At 41.7% G+C, this 21772-nt stretch overlaps 1 protein-coding gene across 4 annotated transcripts in view; it reads left to right on the top strand.

Moving 5' to 3' along the window:
* Positions 1-21772, top strand: part of asph (aspartate beta-hydroxylase) — a 44691-nt gene that overhangs the window by 14382 nt on the left and 8537 nt on the right. Inside the window, exons 1-5 of one of the 4 annotated variants that reach the window (XM_042346885.1) lie at positions 2488-2674; positions 8595-8747; positions 9700-9744; positions 13482-13550; positions 21332-21508. In XM_042346885.1, coding sequence (XP_042202819.1) covers positions 2659-2674; positions 8595-8747; positions 9700-9744; positions 13482-13550; positions 21332-21508 — 460 coding nt within the window. In that variant the 5' untranslated portion in view covers positions 2488-2658. Of the gene's footprint in view, positions 1-2487; positions 2675-8594; positions 8748-9699; positions 9745-13481; positions 13551-21331; positions 21509-21772 lie in introns of those variants that run through there. The other 3 variants (XM_042346884.1, XM_042346886.1, XM_042346887.1) reach the window with 3 other exon arrangements.

The raw sequence follows: 21772 nt of genomic DNA, 5'->3' as shown, positions 1-21772 counted from the left end.
AGATTGTATACTCGTGCATGCACGCGCACACACACAAGAAGCGCTATACAGTCTGCTCAGCGACTTCAACCTTCACTTCACCCCCTCCTGCTCTATCTCCTCAGACTTCTTCTCTCAAAACCTCTCCCTCCACATCCACTCTGCTACCCACGTTCATGGTCACCCACTCGACCCAGGGCCCCAGTGTCTCAGATATCACAATCACAGACAAAACCATCTCCGATCACCATTTCATCTTCTTTAACTACTCAATCCCTCTCCCCACTGGCACCAAACCCACCTCCATCTCCTATTGTCCCTGGAAAAAAATCTCCCTGAATCCCTCTCCGCTTCACTGGAGTCATCTGAACTTCTCCCGCTCTGGCCTACCTTCCGCACTGATTTGCCCGATTCGCTCACTCTCCTCTTCAACTCCTTCTCCACCACTCTTGATGCCCTTGCCCCCTCACTTACCGAACCGCCTCCTACTCATGAACCTCGACTGGTGCATCAGCACCTCCGCTCCCTCAAGGGAGACATACGGGCACTCCGAGCCCTACCCATCACTCCCATTACATTTTCAAACCTGTCTCCCCCTCCTCTCTTATCATCAGCATATGTAGCATGAAACACACCTTTGACCCCATCCCCACCCCTCTCCTTACCTCCCAGCTCCACCTCCTCACCCCTCTACTCTAACACCATCAATCTCTCCCTTTCATCTGGCACCTTTCCCATCCCCTAAAAACAGCCACAATCACCCCGATCCTGAAAAGACCTTCCCTGGACCCATCCCTGCCTTCTAACTACTGGCCCATCTCCATCCTCTCTTTTCTTTCAAGGGTCCTTGAAAGAGTTGTTGCTTCGCTCATTCTTCCTACCACTCCCTTCACGAGCCCCTCCAATCGGAAACTCACAGCATGGAAACTGCTCTGGTGAAGGTGACAAATGACATTTTGTCCATCTGTGACCAGGGCTCCCTCTGCCTCTTCGACCTCTCTGCTGCCTTCGATGGACCACGCCATCCTCCTTTACCACCTCACCTCAACCTTCAAGGTTCTGTCCTTGAATGATTCAGGTCTTAGCTCTCACACCATCTCCTATTTGTCTCCTCTCTGTTTCTCTTCCAGCCCCCGTAGTCTTGTGTGGTGTGCCTCAGGCCTCTGTCCTGGGTCCCCTCCTCTTCAACCTCTACATGCACCCCCTTGGTGACATCATCCGCAGACATAGGGTCAACTTCCATATGTATGCGGATGACACCCAACTCTATCTCTCTGCCTCCACCCTCGATCCCAGGATTACTGACTGATTACTGACATCCGGACAGACTGCCTGTCAGACATCAAATGCTGGATGAAAGCCAACATTCTACAGCTGAATATCAGCAAGACCGAGACCCTCCCGGTTGGCTTGCCCAGCGCCTCAGCATCTCAAGCACTGGAAGCATCAGCACCCACGGCTGCGCACTCCACCTCACCAAGCTAGTTAGGAACCTGGGCGTCTTGTTTGACCCTCAACTGTCCTTTCTCCCCCATTTCCATACCATGATCCACTCTGCCTTCCCCCACTTCTGCAACATTGCCCGACTCCGCCACTCCTCACCCCTCAGGCCACTGAAACCCTCATACACGCATTCATCACCTTAAGGCTCAACTCAGAAATTCCCTCTCTTGTTGGCCTCCCCAACTCTTCCCTCCTAAAACTGCAGATCAACAAGTACTCTGCAGCTCGTGTCTTCTCCTGCACCAGGCTCCGTGACCCCTATCACCCCCACCTTCGTCCGGCTCCACTGGCTCCCCATCCCTCAGAGGATAGAATTCAAAATCCTCATCCTCACTTTCAAGGCCCTCCATAGTCTTGTTCCCCGCCCCCCCCCAGATCTCTGATCTGCTGACCCCCTATCAACCTGTCCGCTCCCTCAGCTCAGTGGGTTCCAGCCTGCTCCAGGTCTCCTGCCCGACCCGCCTTACCATCGGCAGCCGGGCTTTCAGCTTCTCTGCCCCCACTCTTTGGAACTCCATCCCACAATCCATTCGCCTTGCTCCTTCAACGAACGACTCAAGACCCTCCTTTTTGACTGTGCCTTCAGCCACCCTCCTACCCTCTTGCCCTCCCTCATCCCAACCCTGCCCCCCATGCTCAGGTCCTGATCACTGACTGTTCAGCGCCTTGGGACATCCTCCGACATGAAAGGCGCTTTACAAATATAATTTTGTTGTTGTGTGTAACTGTTCGCTTCTGTCAATGATTCATGTGTGTGGTCATTTTGAGAGCATGATCAGCGAGGCAAAACCTGACCAGGAGTGCATTTATGTTTTGTTCCCTTTAAGGTCTACTCTAGGTACTGAGAAAGATATGTGTGCTGGGCTTTGCTTGTGTCACACATCAGGCCTGCCTTAAAGCCAAATAGTTTTGTCATTCAAAGAGGAGTTTTTCCATATGAGTGCTTGTATCTGTTTGGCTGATCGCTGGTGTAAAAATAGCCTGCGAGCAGATTCTGCCGACTTGCTTCATATCGGGTTCTAGCTGAGTTAGCTCTGTGCAGTTTTCTCCCATCTGTCCTATCTGTATAGGCTGGAGTTTGGATAGCAAGAGTTGAAAATTGTGATTTGCTTTTGCTCTTTAACTAAGTGAGGAGTTTGCTTACTACTTCATGGCAAGTGGGGACAACAGGTCACCATGGCAGATGATGCAGGTAAAAGTTCTAACTCTTTCTGAAGCAGCTGAATACACTGCACTAGTTCTTATCTTCCAATGACTTTGAGTCTTAATATGTTTTTAAAATCCCTTGCATGCAATGTATTTTCAGGCACCTACATTTTCACAGAAGCAAAAATAGAATTGTAGTCTTGGAAAAATAGTTTTTTTAATATATATATCAGATTCCAGTTTGTCGATGTCTCATTTTGAAGAAAATCTAGTTTTTATATGGTGGTGTTTCTGAAGTTGACAACACTATTTCCTGTTGGTTTCGCACTGAACTGGCACAATTTTATTTAAAATGAGGTACGCCTTCATAATCTGCCTCCTGGCTAAAGCAGTGTTGAGCTCTGAAATAATAATAGAACGCCTGTAGTTCAGTCATTAATATCAGTACAATTGGCCTGTCAGTTTCTGAGATGGTTTGTCATTGGTATGAGACGATTTGTCATTGCTAGGGTGTGATTTTTTTTTATCGCGCTTCCATTCAATAGACATATGTAACACTAGTATATAGTCCAGTCTTCATGGGCATTTGTGTGTGTGTATATATATTTACATAAATGCACATATATTTATAGCATATTTGTCAATGTTTGTCCTGTTGTCAACCTCAGAAATAAAGTGTTGTCAACCTCAGAAACACCACCATATAAAAACTAGATTTTCTTGTCCTCCTTGTTGCAGACTAGATGTCCATGTGTAAGTTGTTCATGGATTTGCCGCTTTAAAAGCTTTACTGATGAACGATTTGGGCTGATTCATTCCTGGGCTGTGGGGAAACGGGGCCACAAGGTCAACTTGATACCTGTGCTGAGTGAGCTATCATCAGCTTGTCCAGCAGTTTGGAGTTACAATTGGTCTTGGTGTCCTTGTTTGGATAGGAAGGGGTATATATAAAAAAAATTCTATCTAGTGTTTTACCAGGTGATAGTCAGGTTCTGCAATGTTGCCTTTTACAGTTGATGAGCCCATCGATGATTGTTTTTGAAGCTCGCGTTTGGGTGATCAAATTAACATTTTTATCGTCTCACGCAAATATTTTTAAAGGTGGAAGAAGTGACCACAGTTTTTAAAACATATGTGTATATATATATATATTTTTAACTCTTGACAAAGGTCTTCAATGGAGCTCCCGCTTTTGGAATTCTATTCATGCACCAACAGACTGGTTTCACTCCCAGCAGTGTCACTGCAGCATTTGGTGGCATGTCAGCTGGGAAACTCATTTCTAGTAATGATAGCTAGTCCAGTACTGGTCCCAGCCTGCTGGATATTGTCAGCTTGCAAAAAGATCTTTTAATCAGCCCTGCCAAGCACTTTGAGCTGCCCTCTCAACATCAAAGGCACCAATGTAAATGTAACATTGCTTTACAACTTGGGGGTGGGGTGAAATAGAAAGAACTACACAAAAAGTATATAGCTTAGAATTTATTTTCTAAACTCTGTACAACATATGAATGTTGACAATGCCTAACTCTGCCACTCCTCTTGATTGAAGGACTATAGCTATTCTCATTGTCTTTCAAATATCCCAGAGATCTGGATAAACCATAATTTTCTGCAGCTGGACATCAACTAGACTGAACCCATGGGTGTTTGATTTGTATCAGCATTTAGCTCTCATTCCATCAAACTTCCTGGCTGCTCACTTAGGATGCAATGATTCCGTTACTTCTGGTTACTCCCTCTGCTCTGCCAACCCTGGCCTGCTTTATTCTCACCAGTGCAAGGCTCTGCATAACAGGAAAAGTGTTATCTATGTAAATGCAAATTGTTATACATCGGCTTCACAAAACGTTGGTTTCCGATGCTATATAACATCATCCAATCTGGTCAGTTTTCCCATTGATGTGTGAATAGTGTAAATTAGATGCAAGTTTTAAAATAAACACACCAGCCTTTATATGTCGGGGTGGTTACTGGAAAACAATTTCTCAATTTGTTTCTTTTATTAAAAAAAGCTGCAGTGATGTCTGAGCAGATATTATCTAGAATCTCTGAAAATATTTGAATAGATTCGCTGATTGTTCAATATTGTCAGTATCATGAGTCATTTCTGTGCATTTTACACTTACCCTCCAATCCTCACTGCTGCAAATTGAAGCCTGCCTTTCCCTTGCTCTCCGTGCATGGTGGATATGTTCCTGCTTTAGGTCTCCATGTGCAAACATCTGCCACTTCTACTCATAGTGGTTTGGCCTGAACTTCAGAACAAGTAAAAACAATAGAGAGTACTATGAAATACAGGAGATGGTGATGACTTGAACAGATGACTGGACCATTCAAACTCACTCCAGCCTTCCCAATTTAAGGCTCCACTGCATTGGGAAATCATGTACTGTACAGGGCAGATTGTATGAATCTCTGGATACATAAGGTCTAAGTACCTCAGGCTGAACGTGCATTGCTTTCAGATCCCAATCATGCGGCCTCCTGAAATTCAACCAGTTGTCAGGTCAAGTGAACAGGTAGTTAGTTGTATTGATGGTTGTGATTAAATGGTATTCACAATAAAGTCCTCAGCATCATGTTGTCAGGACACTGTATATGAAAACAGTTTTACCTACAATTAGGATTTAGCTTTAAAGATTAAAGATTTTAGGGATTAACCATATACTTGTTTGTTAAGTACTGTATGTCTAATTGATCCCTTTCTTTGAGATGAAAATGTTTTGTCAAGGATTGAATTCTACAACTGCATTGATGGTTTGGGCCTGTGCCTTTTCTTTTGGTCTCAGTTCTGGATGTGCGACTGGTAGCAACTGAAGAGAAAAAAATGTCTATGTCTGAACAAAACACAATAGCTGAAATCAAAACACATCTCTAAAAAGGGTAGTAGTGTTTCAATTTGATATTTGTTGAGGGAGCAGGATTTTGACTGGGCATCCTGAGAATAATGTCAGTAATTTACTCTTGTGATTTCAACTGGAGATACCAAATGATTTAATTCTTCTTCCTTAAAATGGCTTAAACATTGCACTGAATCCCTATATTTATTGTAAGCAATTGACCAATGCTTTTTGGGACTGTTAAAAACCGACTTTATGCTGCCTGTTTTGTAAAATGACTGAAGAAGGATATCTATCTAATAAATTATTTTACAATTGTTTATTAGGGTAAATAGAGAGAGATTTGGATTGATGGATGTGATTCAGAAACAAAAGTTATGGTTGAAGATTATCGTCAGAAGAATTAATTTTATCCAAATTGGATGTTAACATGATGCCAACCTGTCCCCTCCCTCCGCTTGGTGGGCAATGGCCTGCTTCATGTACCCTGCCCCACCATTGGCAGTCATACCTTAATTTTTCTGCCCCCACCCTCTGGAACTTCTTCCTGGAATCGCTCCTTCTCATCCCCTTCCTTGCTTCCTTCAAGGCCTGTCTGAAGACTTTCCTCATTGATCGTGGTTTCGTCCACCCTCCCACTCCCAAACCCTCCACCCCTCTTGATTCCAACCCCCAACTTGAGTGCAAACCCTGAGCTGTCCAGTGCCTTGGGACGTCTTTCCGACATGAAGGCGCTATGTAAATATAATTTTGGTATTTTTAGACTATGCGATGCATTATCAAAAATGGCTTTCTAAAGCTGAGTCCATTACAGCATTTTAAAAAGTAATTGGGTGTGTTCTTGATGAAAATAATAAACCAGTAAAACGATCCATCGCAGGATGGGCAATAGGGAGAAGGGCTTAGCTGGGTACAAGGGCCTGTAGGAGCATAAGTATACTTTGTGAATGAATCTCCAACTTCTGTTTGTCATTCTGTCTTTCTGCCTTTTTCTCCGTAGCTTCCTGCCTCTGTCCTCCAATCCCTATCCTATCTTCCTGTGCTCTTATTCTCTTTGTGTCTTTCTCTCTGTCTGTTACATCAGTCTCTCGCTGTGAGTCTCTTCCTCTCTGTCTCTCACATTTGCTTCCTCTTTCCCTATCTTCTCTCACACTCTTTCCTCTAACACTTGTCACTCACTATCTCTACTACTCCTGTAGTTTCCTTTTGAGTTACACTTGCGCTTCTCTCTTAGTTCACTTACCTCCCATTCTTTCTCTCTTCCCCTCTTATTCACTACCTCTACAATTGCAGTGTTCAGTGTTGCTGGGAAACCTCTGACCACTGGCCAGTCACCTTCAAGTGGGCAGCCCTTTAACTTCTAGGGAGGAGTTCTGACTCTGTGACAAGGGATGAAACACAGGGTGTCTTGTCAGGTTGAAGTGGTTGGTGTACCTTCTGCTGCAAGTAATCGATCCTGCACCTAATACTCCCTGGAATTGGATAAGCAGGATGCGTTCCTCCTGGGGAGCGAGTGTGCATTCCTTTCCAATAAATATCTCTGGAATTTCCAAGTATAGGCGGAATATATTGAACTGTGGTTTTGATACTCTTTAGCATGGTGATGGGTTTCCCCAAGTGTCAGACACCCGGCTGACCATATAAAACCTCACTGACAATTGTACTTTCCTCAAGCTCCTTTCCTTGTTGTGGTAACACAGTTTGCTCTGAGCTAAACAGAATTAATTCTACTTCTAATTCTATTATTGAATCTTCTAAAAAAGTGCTAAAGTTTTGTAATGTTTCTCCCCCCCCCCCCCCCAACAATTGCTCACGGATAAACCCACTGCTCACTTGTCTTCTCTAACTCAGGCTGCCCATCTAACTCTAAGCCATTCCTTGAGTGATTTTAACAGGGGCTGGAGTTAGGTGCTGCGCTTGCCTTGTCAGGTGTGAGTTAGAGAGGGCAAAATGTAACTGGCGTACCTGATTGCTACCCAGTGATTCCCGATAGGTGAGTAGATATCCAGTGACAATGGGATTAGAGTCCGGCATGCTGCACCCCATAGTGAATAGTCTGCAAATACTGGGCTCATCATGAAGAATTAACCAGGTAAAGGAGGGCTGCCAATGCCCGTCGAACAGTGTGCCTTCACCAGGTGAGAAAATAGGCACAAAAAACACTCGTACTGCGTGCTGTGAGCTCGCAACCTTTGCAAAACCAAGACTAAAAATCAGCAAATTCTTTCAAGTGTAAGTGTACAACATAAAAGTGATCAGGATTCTGTTCAATCAAATTGAGGAGTGGTTTAGGTTTTTGTAACCTTGGTTATCTGAATGCTTGATCAAATTGGAGCTTTGCAAATTGACAGGATTGTGTTTCTCCCTGTGATGTGATCAATGGACCTTAAAGGAGTTGACAGGGAGACAGACTGTTGGTGCAGTGAATTTGCAATACCAAAATGATAGGAAAGACTCTTCCACACCTTCCCCACTGTACAAGTACAGCATCTAGTTTCTGTCAATTTCTCGCTGTGAAACTTATCTCTTCGACCGTGCCTTCCACTCTCTCCCCAGCTCCCCCCACAGTGTCCATCTGCCATTGCAAAGTACTCTGACGTAATTCTTTGTGAAAGCCGCTGTGAAAAAGCAAGTCGTTCTTGTTCCTGAAGCTGTGTGTGACTGTAAGCTACAGCCGTGCTGATTAAAAACCCTTGTCACGGAGCTTTTAATTGAGTCACGCAAACATTTTGTTTGCAGAGGAGTGAAATTTGCTATCTGCAATGAAAATCCTTCCGTCAGCAAAGTCTGTGCTAGCCTACAGTACATTTCTTGTGACTTTCCAGAAAATCTGGTTCGCAATTTGTTGATGTTATAGGCACTGCACTTTACAGTATATTCTGTGAAACGCTTTAGCGGTCTCGAAGACGTAATAAGGCGCTATATCAAATACAAGGATTATTATTTGGAAGTCAATCCAATATACATATTTTGATAGATGAGATATGGTCAGTGTATGTACCCTGGTATTGAAGAGTTTATCATATTTTTAGTGGTTGTTGTGATTGATTTGTCATTTTATTCTACTTCCTCCCCCTTCCCCCAAACAATAGGCAAACTCATTGGTAATTCCTGTTGTTCCAGATAAACCCACTCCACTCAATAAAAATGGAAAGAAAAGCGACGGACCTTCTGGAAGCTCATTCTTCACGTGGTTCATGATTATCGCTTTGTTGGGGGTCTGGACGTCAGTGGCTGTTGTTTGGTTTGACCTGGTGGATTACGAAGATGTTCTGGGTAAGTAAACATTGCCTGAATGTTAAGGCTGGAAAGATATAGGTTTGCAAGTTGGATTGTTACCTAAATATTTAAAAGTACCTAATCTGTGTTGAAAGAGCGAACCTTTCTCCTCTGCCAACAGCTAAATTTCCAACCCCCTCAAAGTCTATCTTTAACTTTTTTTTAAAATGTGCCCCTTCCCCCTTCACATGTATTAGAAATATCGTGCATTTTGAGTCAAGTGTACCACATTCATTAAGTTTGCAGGAGATGGTTTTATTTTCTTTCCTTTGACACCATCAATCTTTCTTAATTATGGACCAAATGTAACCAAGGAAGGAGGTGATCTGAGTGACTCTGCTTTCCCCTACCCTCTGCAACTCTCATGTGTGTAAAAGGACTATCTTAAAGTCTCTTTGCCTTGTTTATTGCACAGAGGTTGAGGAGTGATGGACTGAGTTTTTACAAAAGCTGTCCTTAAATCTAGTGCAACTCTACAAATGAAGACCGTAAAGTTGTAGTTGCTGATTTACTGGATGGATAATCTGACAAGAATTATAATTATGTCTGGTTTTCTGCACTTGCATCTCCTAGGGTGGTATTATCCCAATATCACCTGAATTCTACCATGTGACTCACTTTTGAAAGCCCCATCAATCTGGCATGTTCACCTACAAGCTATATTTTCTGAAGATCTAAAGTTATGACCTGATAATTTTACGGTTCTCATTCCTGACAGGGTTCTAAAAATAACTGTGTTACATGTAAATATATATCTTAAACTTTGGTGGTTAAAGTTACACTGTAGTGGATGAAACCCAATTTTATAATTGATCAATGTTTCTGTAGTCAGTTTTGAAATTGGACATTAAATTATAACTTTTTTTTAAAAAAAAGTCACTGTTTTTCACTGTGTACATAGTAGTTTTGATTACCGTACATTAAAAAATATTTTTTATCATGCATGCAGCCAAAGCAAAGGAGTTTCGTTATAATTTGTCAGAGGTGTTGCAAGGTAGGATTTTCGCTATATTTCTATATCTTAATATTTCTCATGTCCAGGAATCCCATTTGCACAGCTGTTGGGTTGGGTCTACGTTTCTCTCTGCTGGATCCTGCACTACATATCTGCTGATTTTCTCTCGCCTAGAACATGCAGTGGAAGCTCATAGCAATAGCTATGATCAGTGGTTGATTTGCTGCTTCTTCACCTTTGTCTCAATATTTTGTGAAAATATTCAATGCAATTGGACTGTTGTCCATTAGCTATAGCCAGAATTGATACGCTGAGTATTTGCTTCATAACTTTGCTTGGAATCCTGTCGGGTCATCGCTATCACTCTCACCTCACACGCGTCTTAGTCGATTGGCCGATCTCTTTTCTGGGAGTAATAATCCCCACCCCCCCAAAATAAAATAAAAATTGGTCATTCGTTCCACGATTGTTTGTGGGACACTGTTGTGTGCAATTGGCTGCCATCTTTCATCCACAAAATATACAGTCAATTCACTTTACAGTATATTCTGTGAAGTGCTTTGAGACACCTCAACGATGTGATGATGCGATGTAGCAAATGCAAGCATTATTATTACTTTCTTAAGCTGAGTCAGTGAAAAATAGGAAAACCTTTCAGTTGAGCCTTCATCTTTTATATGTTAGTTAATATTTATGCTGGTATGAGAACAAGGACTGATTGAGACAGGAGAAATGATATCTGACAGACATCACTTGGGGGAAATACAATTTTCTGCCAAATAATTGTTCCTGAATTGATTCATTTAATATTTAAAGTTAGAATTTTTTTTAAGGGTTAGTAGAAAATCTGGTTTAGAAACTTGAATTTGAACCCATATATAATTAAGTGGGCTTTATTCAAGTAGATTAAAATGTTTTAATATTCTCATATAACAGAATAATAGTTTCAGGCAATCATGGTGTTCGAGCCCTTTCTTTCAGTGCTGCGTCAATGGTAATATATGTATGAATTCACAATTTTGTCTTCTAAATCTGTCATTAAAAAAAAATCAGTGTTATGTGCTTGTAGAATTGTAGAACCTAAGCTTGTGTTAAAATTGCTGATCCAAGTGGTCTTCAATATTGAAATGGCATTTGTTATCCTAGACTGATTACAATACATTGCACAACTTGTTGCTTGCAAAGCTTTTAAATAGACTTCCTTTTTGAGACTTGAAATGCCTTACTCGGCTATTCATTCACACAAGCATTCAGCTAATTTGGAAATTGTATGAAACAATTTTAGATAGGTATTTTCATATAAACTAACAGCTGACTAATGGCATAGGAATACTTTTTAGATTAGCCTAAAAAAGTTAAAAAATAGCCTTTTTTCCTTGCAATGCAGACTGATTGGAGGCTTGTAGTCTAGGTCTCCCAATATACATAGCTGATGTCAGCATAGTTGACAATATTCTGGGAGTAAAATAGTTTGAAGGTAAAATGTTTTTCCTAAAGTTATTTTAGCAAATAATATGACTAAATTACAGTACAGATTGATATTGTGTGCCACACGTGCTCAAGTTGATAGTTGAAGTTAATGTGTCTATTCTGTACCTTTTGAAGTCAATTAAAGTTGGGAATATATTACAGTAAACTCCTGCTAACTCGACCCTGGCTTAACTTGTCACCACCACTTAAGGCACCATGCTGTCAATCTCCTGGCCTCGTTTATGTATTTATGCATGTGCCTAAATCACCACTGCTGATAACTCGTCACTGAGCCTTTTTCCTTGGAGAGACAAGTTATTCACAGTTTACTGTATTTACTGTGGTCTAAGCCTTCTGAACTGGCTCACACCAACTGTTTTCATTATGTACAAAATATTTTGAAATAGCTACCAAATTGCGGTAAATCCAAATTGTTCACAGCATTTAATTTAAAAATTCAGTTAGAAACTTTGGGAACAGCACAGTTGAACATTTTGCTTCTTATGAAATATCTCCATTTTGCAGGCAGCTCGTTTTAAATTCTCTTTGTTCCCTTTTATAATAATAATAATAATAATCCTTGCATTTGATATAGCGCTTTTCACGTCGGGAGGACGTCCCAAAGCGCTTCACAGAACACACTGTAAAGTGAATTGACTGTATATTTGTGGGCGAACGCTGCAGCCAATTGCGCACAGCAATGTCCCACAAACAGTCGTAGATTGAATATGACCAATTTATTATTGTTTTTGGTTTTGGAGGGATTATTATTAGGCGTGTGGAGTAAGGAAACTTGCCCAAGGTTTCGCCCTCTGCCTGGAATTGAACTCAGGTCTCTCGCTTGCAAAGTTTATGGTGACTTTGTTCATCTTAAAGTTTGAATTACCTCCTGGGCCTTGCCACAAGCTACCTCTGCCATCCTACAGCCCTGGCTGCTTCCTTCCGCCAAGCAAACATTTCATATCTCCTGCCTAATCTGCACCACCGATTGTGGGCAAGCTTTTAGCCATTCTGCCCTGCACTCTGGAACTCTTATCTTCTCCCTCTCCACCATCAGAACCTGCTTTAATACCTATGTTTTTCAATCACTGTTTCAGAGGACTCTTTCTTCATTTGTCGTCTCCCCCTCCCCAACTCAGGCTTCCACTCAACTATATGAAACACTTCGAGTTGTCCTCCCAACGTGAAAAGGACTATATAAATGTTAATTGTAAATTGTATTTCTTTAGCATGTCCAAATGTATAATGTAAAACAAATTGGTCTGTCGACATAACATCGAAATTTGTAAAAGGCGCTATGCAAATGTAATTTTGTTCTTGATGTTGTAGTTAATGCTACGTGTAGTCTTAATGGTGTTTTCACCATGGAAAACATTTTCAAAATTAGGTAGAGAAGTCTGGGTGGATTTCTGCTATCTAGGTATGACATGTAAGCAGATTATAGTGTAAGAGGATAGTGCCATTTGAAGACATTTGGAATGTAATCTAAACTATGGCCAAAGCTATTTGAGGAAACGTAATTTACTTTTAATGAACCATTGCCAATGCGAGCATTTATTTTCATATTCCTCTTCATCAGCCTAGAAGACCTCAGTCTTAAATAATTAAATGATACTTGATTTGGGAGAGCTCTGAAAGAGAGAATTCTACGTATTCTCAGCTTTTATCAGGAACTTGTAGACTTTGTGTCTGATGTGCAACTTTCACAAAAATATTGCCCTCTGAAACTTTCTACTCAAAAAGAGGTGAGGTACAATGAGATAGTATTTTAATCTTATCCTGGATCCCAGTGCATCTGGACTGCCCACCTCTAAGAACAGGCAGTACTGCAAAGGTAGATATCCCTTGCTATTTATGATACAATGCATGAAAAAAAAGTTGATTTGCATAGTTTTACCAAATCAGCTTTAAAATCAGCTTTTTTTAAAAAAACTTTCATCTCCTGGACTTGCTGGCTCCTATTGGGGTACAATTAAAATACAACAATACAAATTTACATGCATATAGCACTTTTCATATCAGGAGAACATCTCAAAGCACTTGAATGGTTCCACGGTTACCAGGTGACTTTGAATGTTTTACTCCAATGATCATTCTTTGTACTTGAGCCTGGTCGGTGAGTATCAGCAGGTGGTTTGTCCTAAGGGAAGCATTGTAGCCGATTCTCTACACTTCTTTCTGCCATATTTTATTTTGAAGGTAATTTTCTACAACTATCTATGGGTATCTATGTGGTGAAATGCAATACAAAAGGTGATGTTGTGTGCTTGTTTTTTATTCATTCCTCTCCTCTCACTTTCTAATAGGGAAACTTGGAGTCTATGATGCCGACGGAGATGGTGACTTTGACATGGAAGACGCCAAGGTTTTGCTAGGCAAGCATGTTCTCTGTTTTGCATGGAGTTTGAAGCGCACTTTAATTTTTGGTTGTTGCATGATTGACTTTGGTTTTGTGGTGGTTGTGCTGTTTTTTTGTTTCAAATGAAATTAGTGGTGAATGTTGACATTTTGTTATGCACTGAATAGTTAAACAACTTTTTTTGCCCTCTGTGTATGTACTCTGGAAATGATCATTACTAATTAAGACAGCAATAGTGAGGTAAAGTTCCCTAGGTTTATAAAAGTGATTAATAGTGTACATAATGCATTGCCTAATGGACACTGGATTCTGATGCAGGGTACAGTTTTACAATCGGCTTTAACATTTGTTTTGTTTCACCTTCCTCTCCTGAACTCGCTAGCTTCTACTTGGGGTACAGTTTCATGGTTGCCAGGTGACTTGAGTGATTTACTCGAGTGATCATTCTTCATATGTGAGCCTGGGCAGTGAGTATCAGCAGTGCTACATTAATATTCTTCAAAGGGGAGGATCACAGGCAATCCTTTTATATGATATCCACATTAATGTGCACATTGCAGAACACACGATATTGATCAAAGCAGGAGCCTCTGATTCTTTTTCCCTGCCCCACTTCCTCTAATCCAGAGCCTTGAGGCCAGTTGTGGCGTCTGTTGCTGCCACTACCCTGGCAACACAGCTGTCAACCAGCTGCACAGATTGGAGATTAACCCTAGGATTGGTTTCATCACTATGGCTCAATTTTACAGTGGAACTGACTTAATAAACCAAGCTATTGATTATGCTCTGACCTAACTTTTAAAATTGGGGGNAAAAAACATAATTTGAGAGAGGCAACATTATAAATCAGGGCCAAGGATACCTATCCCACGCCGATATTGCGAAGTGGCATCTATAACTTGTTGCCTCTATGACCTTGGAATCTGTTAAAACACCGCAAACCTAAACCATTGCTGATTCTTGACAAACTTTGTGTCCTGGGTTAACTAGATTTTGAGCGCAATTAACAACCTTGCATCCTGTGAGGAGGAACTGTGTGCAGATAATCGTATACTTTATGGGTTAAGTGTCCAACTTTAACAGTGGTTTAAAATAATTGAAGATTTCACTAAAACGCTACAAAATCTAAAACAACTTTGACCTTCTTGCCTCCGTGAATCTACCCAAAATGGTGCTGTGAATAAGTGAAGCCGAAATCATGCCCTACAATCTGTTGTGTGGAGTGACCTCTCGATATATTGCAAAGCTTATGCCTGCCACAAGGATATCTCCGCATGTCGATAGACGTGTTGATAGGCATAGCTCCTGTAACAACAACAATTTACCTTTGTAATAGCTATCGGCATAACTTGTATGTATACCCAAAAGGTGTTCCAGGTTGCTCCAAATTTGGGGTTGTGCCCATGTACACTCATGCCTGGGAAAGTGTTTGGCAGAGCCCAGTTACGTGCCACCAGTGAACGTTATTGGATTGACTCCGAAACCTTTATACAGTATCATGCTACATATGCACCTGTGAGTTAACTCCATCTAAGACATCCGATGTTTGACATTAAGAGCTAATCTGTTCTGTTATAGAACATTCCTGCATTCCTGGCCACTGGTATCAGCCTGGCTCAGTTGATCTCTTTGAGTCAGAAGATTATACCTCAAGAAATTTAAGTTAAGTGTGATACTCCATTGGAGTGCTGAGGTAGTACTGCATTCTTATTAGCACTGTCTTTCGGATAGGAAGTTAAACTGAGATTTTGTCTATGCTTGTTCAGGTGCGCATTAAACATCTTGAGGCACTATTAGAAAAGAGAAGGGAGTTTCATTTTCCCCATTGCTCTGGCTGACAATCCTCAGATATAATTGGTATAATTTTCTCTTCGACCGTGCCTTCAGCTCCCCTCTCGACTCTCTACCCCATCCTCGTTCCCTCCCTCCCCTCACCCTGACCATTTCCCCCCTGCTTGGGTCCCGACCCAACTGTCCAGCGCCTTGGTACGTCCTCCCGATGTGAAAGGCGCTCTATAAATGAAATCTTGTTGTTGTAATTTATTTTGTTTTTTTGTGGGACATGGCAAAATTGGGGAATTCCTGTTACATCCTTCAATACATCTCTGCCTTGTTTATACCGTGGGCCTGTGCAAACAGCAACAACAACAGAATTAGATTTTTATAGCGCCTTTCATGTTGGGAGGACATCAAAATGCAGGACAAGCAGTGTTTCGGTCCTGAGCTGGGGATCGGGGAGGGTGGAGGGCGGGGGGGAAGGAGGTTGATCGAAGGCACGGTTGAAGAGGAGGGTCTTGAGATAGGTCTTGAAGGAGGCAAAGGAAGGGGCAAAGCGGAGGGTTTGTGGGATGGACTTCCAGATGGTGTAGACAGAGTGGCAGAAGGCCAACGGTGGAGCGGGTGAGGCAGGGAACATGAAGCAGGCTCCAGCCTGCTTCGCGGAGGGAGCGGGCAGGTTGCTAGGGGGCTAGCAGGTCGCAGAGGTAGTGGGGAACAAGGCTATGGAGGGCTTTGAATCTGAGGACCAGTATCTTGAAATGTATCCTCTGTATGATGGGAAGCCAGTGGAGTCAGGCGAGGATGGAGATGATAGGGTCGCAGAGCCTGGTTTGGGAGAGGACATGGGCTGCAGAGTTCTGGATGATCTGCAGCCTATGGAGGGAGGAGCTGGGAAGGCTGACAAGCAGGGAGTTTGTGTAGTTTATCCTGGGTGTTATGAATGGTGTATGAGGATTTTGGCGACCTGCGGTGTGAGACAGTGGCAGAGTTGCAGAGGTGGGGAAAGGTAGAGCGGGAAATGGCGCAGATGTGGAGTAGAAAGGATAGTTGAGGGTCAAACAAGACCCCAAGGTTCTGGCCTGGCTTAGTAAGGTGGAGTGTGCATCCTTGGATGGTGATGCTGTCAGTGCCTGAGTAGTGGAAGCGCTGACAGGAGCCAATCAGGAGAGTCTCGGTCTTGTTGATGTTCAACTGTAGAAAGTTAGCTCTCATCCAGGACTTGATGTCTGACAGACATTCTGTCAGGACAGCAGTGGTCCTGGAGTCAAGGGTGGAGGCAGAGAGATAGAGTTGGGTGTCATCTGCGTACATGTGGAAGTTGACCCCATGTCTGCGGATGATGTCATCAAGAGGGAGCATATAGATATGGAAAGGAGGGGACCAAGGACAGAGCCCTGAGGAATGCTGCATGAAACGGTCCAGGGGTTAGAGGAGAAGTCTATTTGTGGAGCTGAGATGGAGGCGGTATGAGGGGTAGGATCTGAACCATTCAAAGGAAGAACCATGAAGGTTGAGGTGAGAAGAGAGGCGGTGGAGGAGGATAGAGTGGACAGTGGTATCGAAGGCAGCAGAGAGGACGGGGAGGCAGAGGGAGCCCTGGTCGCAGATGGATAAAATGTCATTTGTCATTTTGACCAAAGCTGTTTCTGTGCTGTGGGCGACCCGGAAACCCGATTGGAGGGGTTCGTGAAGGGAGTGGCGAGAGAGGAAGGAGCGAAACTGGGAAGCAACGACTCGTTCCAAGTCCTTGGAAATGAAAATGAGCGCAGCTTCCAGCGCGAATAAAATGACTGACTTCAGAGACATCAGATTGTTGCCAATGCACACAATGCGTTGCTGATGTTACTTCCTTCGTGTTGTGATATCAACCACGCTGCTGCACGTGTGCAGGATAATAATAATCCTTGCATTTGATATTGCTCCTTATCGCATCTTCGAGACATCTCAAAGCGCTTCACAGAATATATTGTAAAGTTAATTCACTGTATATTTTGTGTGTGAAACGCAGCAGCCAATTGCACACAGCAGTGTTCCACAAACAGCCATGGGTTGAAGTGACATTTTTTTTAAGGATCTATTACCTCCGGAAAAGTGATCTGCCAATTGACTAACAACCAGGTTTCTACTAACTGCTAGGTAAACAGAGGTGTGTGGAGTAAAGAAACTTGTCCAACATTTCGCCCTGCCAGGAATCAAACCCAGGTCTCTCGCTTGCAAAGCGAGCGCTCTAACCACTGAGCTACAGGGCTCCACTCCGAGATGCAGGAAGTGATATACTCACCAGATATGCGTGAAGGAAATGACTTCACTGACCACCTGGAAGTTGGGTGCTTTTCCACATGTCGCTTATGATGTGGTTGGTGAGAGTTTGGACCCAGCTGAATGCTTTATAACTTGGTTTCACTGTACATTCTGAATTGATATCCTAATTAAGACATTTAGTCTACAAAATATTCAGTCAGTTGAAACGTACCCTTCCCCTTGAGACTTACCCCTGACATGAAAGGTACTTTCACATCAATGAAGGCACCTTCAAAAATGTTCAGTCTTTTAATCTCAATTCCTTAAGTGTACACCGAATTTATGTATTACAAGAAGTATCTTGGGTAATCAGTGTTACCTTCACTAACCTTTATTACAGTTCAAAATGAAAGTTTTTTAAAAAAATCTCCGTGTTTTTTTTACAGAAGTGTTTGTACAAACTGCCATTATAAAAAATACAACATGTGAAGTGTCCCTGTGCACAACTACATACTTTTGTTATTGTGCCTCGTTGATTTCCTTGTATTCATTCACTCATTGCAATCATCAATCTCTTTGCACAGGCTAAAGGAAGAAAAGTATAAAACATTTAAAATTTCCCTCCTTTTCCTTTATATTCTGCGTTTTGCATTCAGGCTGAGAGGGAGTTGGCATAATCCTGGGAATTCCTCTATTTGCCAAGGTGAGAATCCAGTGAGTTGCACATTTAACTAAAGCTTCGGAGGTGTTGTGTTTGAACATTAAAATATGATTTGCATTGAATTAATTTGTGACTGAGTACACCCATTTAATGGAGAAGATTCGGTAGATTTATTGTATTTGCGATGATAGCAATATAGCATTTCCACTGAATGAAAATGGTCAATCAATTTTTTTTAGCATTGGCACTAGACGATGAACCAAATTATTTAAAAATACATTCTTTTCATTATTGATTGAAAATATATCTAAAAGTATCTGTAGGGTGCTACTCCATTATAACTTACTGCGCTGGAAGACAAGTCTGCTTATAGCATTAGTTACTGGAAGTACAGTTCACATTCCTTTTCCGACTAGCTGATTTCCAGCCCCCACCAGAAGTGTGATAACCTGATGACTTAGAAGTGAGACTGGTGGTAACACTGTTTTTTTTAAAAAAAATATAGGCCCAAAATGCCGCATTATACCTGGTCCGGACTGTATATATTCAATTAAATTCTCAGAATTTCTTTAATATTTCCATTAGTGACATTTTCAACTTCCAAAATGTTATCTTTTTATTTTGCATTCCAAAACAGATTATTTCTAATCTGGGATTTACAAAATAAGTTTAAACAATTGTTGCAAGATTATTTTATCTTGATACATATATATTAAAAACTCTTAATTGCATTCAGAACAAAGTACAGCAGGGATAAAGCATGTACATTTACAAGAAGGAATATGAAGGTTGATACAGTGTGCAGATATTTAGTGAAAGTTGCAGAACCACATAACTTTCAGGAGAAGCTGAGGAACTGAGATCTGAAGAAATGAAAGTGGATCCTAAGAGCATTGGAGGCTCCATCATTGCTGAGTCTTGAATGAGGTAGTCACTATTTGAATGGAGTTATTTCTAAAGTAATTTATGGTAAGAAACTGAGACCCACTCCTGTGTTTGTGTCTGAGAGTGTACCTCACTAAGCCAGTCAGGAACCTGGGTGTCTTGTTTGACCCTGAACTGTCTTTTCTCCCCCACATCCGCGCCATGACCGGTACTGCCTACCATCACCTCCACAATATTGCCAGACTCCACCACTGCCTCACCCCTCAGGCTACCGAAATCCTCACCCACACATTCGTCACCACAAGGCTTGATTACGGGAACTCCCTCCTCATCGGTCTTCCCTTCAGCCTCTCTGCCCCCACACTCTGGAACTCCATCCCATAGTCCCTTTGCCTCGCTTCCTCCCTTGCCTCCTTCAAGGCTGGACTCAAGTCCCTTCTCCCTCCCACCTCTCTGCCTTCCCTCACCCCTACACCACCCCTCCCCCATGCTCAGGCCCCGACCCCTGACTGTTCAGCGCTTTGGGACGTCCTCCCGACGTGAAAGGCGCTCTATAAATGTAATTTTGTTGTTGTTTTTGTTTGGGTGTTTGTTGATTTGTGTGTGTGTGTGTAATGCTTGTTTTTGTGCGTTTCGTATCTGTTTGTGTGTGTGTGTGTGTGTGTGCGCGCGCGCGCAAGTGTGCGTTTGCAGGTAGTGGGGTTAGAGTGGTGTAAGAAATACAGAGATTAGTGTATTAGGAACAATTGAATACAGAATCAAACCCAAGAGTAGAATGTCAAACCCTCCAACGATCAAGATTTCCTGAACCATCAGCATTGTTATCAAAACACACTTTAATTTTGTTACAAATTGTGAATGAAATTCTCGATTAATTTTCATAGGTAATTAAGACAATGCGAATTCTAAGAAACTTCTGTTTCACTGAGCTGATTTATATGGAAGGAACTGAAGTGTAGTACATGTGTAATTGAAGTTAGTAATTTCACTTGACCATAACCAAACCCCATATAGTTTTCTTGTATTCCTGATGCAGTCTTCAAGTTCACAGATCAGTTTTGCAAGTTTGTTGCATAATGTGTTTTGGAAGTAGAATTTTTTTCCTGGTGTGATAATTGAGCACATTTGTTTCACATATTTTACCTAGCGGGCATTATTACATTAATGTTGCCAATGAAAGTATCCATTTTGTCATGCAGTTTGCACATTGTATGCACACAATTCTTAATATTTTTAATATTGAGAACTGCATTATGAAGAAATGCAAGGATTATTATATTAAGCCATCTCTCAAATAAGTAGTATAACAAATGTGTTTGTCTCAAATCCTTGAAGGTTAAAACTGTATTGGACAATTAGGGTATATAATTAGGGGGATAATGTTCTAATAAGGTGACCTAAAACTATTCTTGCTGTGTGCAGGCAGATGTGTATTTGTAACCTTTCATCTTGACTTATTTTTCTGCCTTTGTTCTATAACCTCTGTTCCTTCTAGGACTGGAGCGAACATTCAGCAAATCTCTTTTCAGATACAATCTTATGGTGTGCTTATGTCGGTGTCCTCACATGCAGTTTTTAATTACATTTTGACCAGCTTCAGTTTTAAGAGGCATTGAACTCCCATTCCCCAAACATGAATTACATTTTGGACTTGATCTTAACAATGTCCTGTTGGTTACATAATGAGCCTTTTTGTGTTTTAAATGTTTCTATAAACTATTATCATAAAATTATAACCACCTAAATTTTGCATGTTGCAATGCATGCGCCACAGGAGCTTGGGAGGGGGCGGGGGGTGGAGAGGAGGATTCATATCAATTTGTATACTTTATAATATATGTTTTTGTCTCAGAAATAGAATTCTGGTCTTGTGTTAATACATCTTTGGGCTCTGAAACGTATGTGCTGACAAAAGTGTTCCAATGTTGCTAATTGGGTAATGGAATCGTTGTCCTGACTATAGTTCAGAATATTATGCCTCAGTCTTGTGTGTGCGCATGCAAGGAGGAGGAAGAACCAGAATTCTATATGTAATGAGCAATAATGTGACTGTCTGCTGGAGCATTTATTTAAAAAAATTGCAATCTACAACTGCCTTTAGATATCTGAGCTGATGAAATGTAGGGCCCCGACATATAGCACCCGCTGTCCTGTGATTGTTTTTCCATTTCTGTCTGACCACCTCTCCCTTTTCTCTCCTTTTTTTCCTTCCCCTTTTTATCCCTGTGTAGGCCTCACCAAAGGTGATGGTAATAATGACCAAATTGATACACTCGAGGAAGTCCTAGATACTATAGCGGAGGAAACCTCAGATTGGGCTTATGGTTTCTTCTCCTTTCTGTTTGATGTAATGACCCCTTTTGAAATACTAGAAGATGAAGAAAACGAAGCTTCCAAGGATGTTGCTGGTACGTCACAGAACGAAGGGGTTCAGGGAAAAGAGACTTGTGTAATATTGGATTTACAGAACCAGTAGCAGTCATTCTGAAATCCTACAAGAAGTGGGGGGGAAAAAACTGCAAAGTATATATAAATACAACAACAACAAATACATTTGTATAACGCCTTTCACGCCAGGAGAATGTCTCAAATATAAAACATGTAAATGCTTTTTCTTTAATGAGAAGATTTAGGTCTGAAAAAAATGGCAGTCTATTGAGATTAAGGTGTTT

Source organism: Callorhinchus milii, unplaced genomic scaffold (genome assembly GCF_018977255.1).
Source record: "Callorhinchus milii isolate IMCB2004 unplaced genomic scaffold, IMCB_Cmil_1.0 Scaffold2, whole genome shotgun sequence".
Taxonomy (NCBI): domain Eukaryota; kingdom Metazoa; phylum Chordata; class Chondrichthyes; order Chimaeriformes; family Callorhinchidae; genus Callorhinchus; species Callorhinchus milii.
Note: the sequence above shows the minus strand (reverse complement) of the source record. Positions and strands in the feature narration are given on the sequence as shown.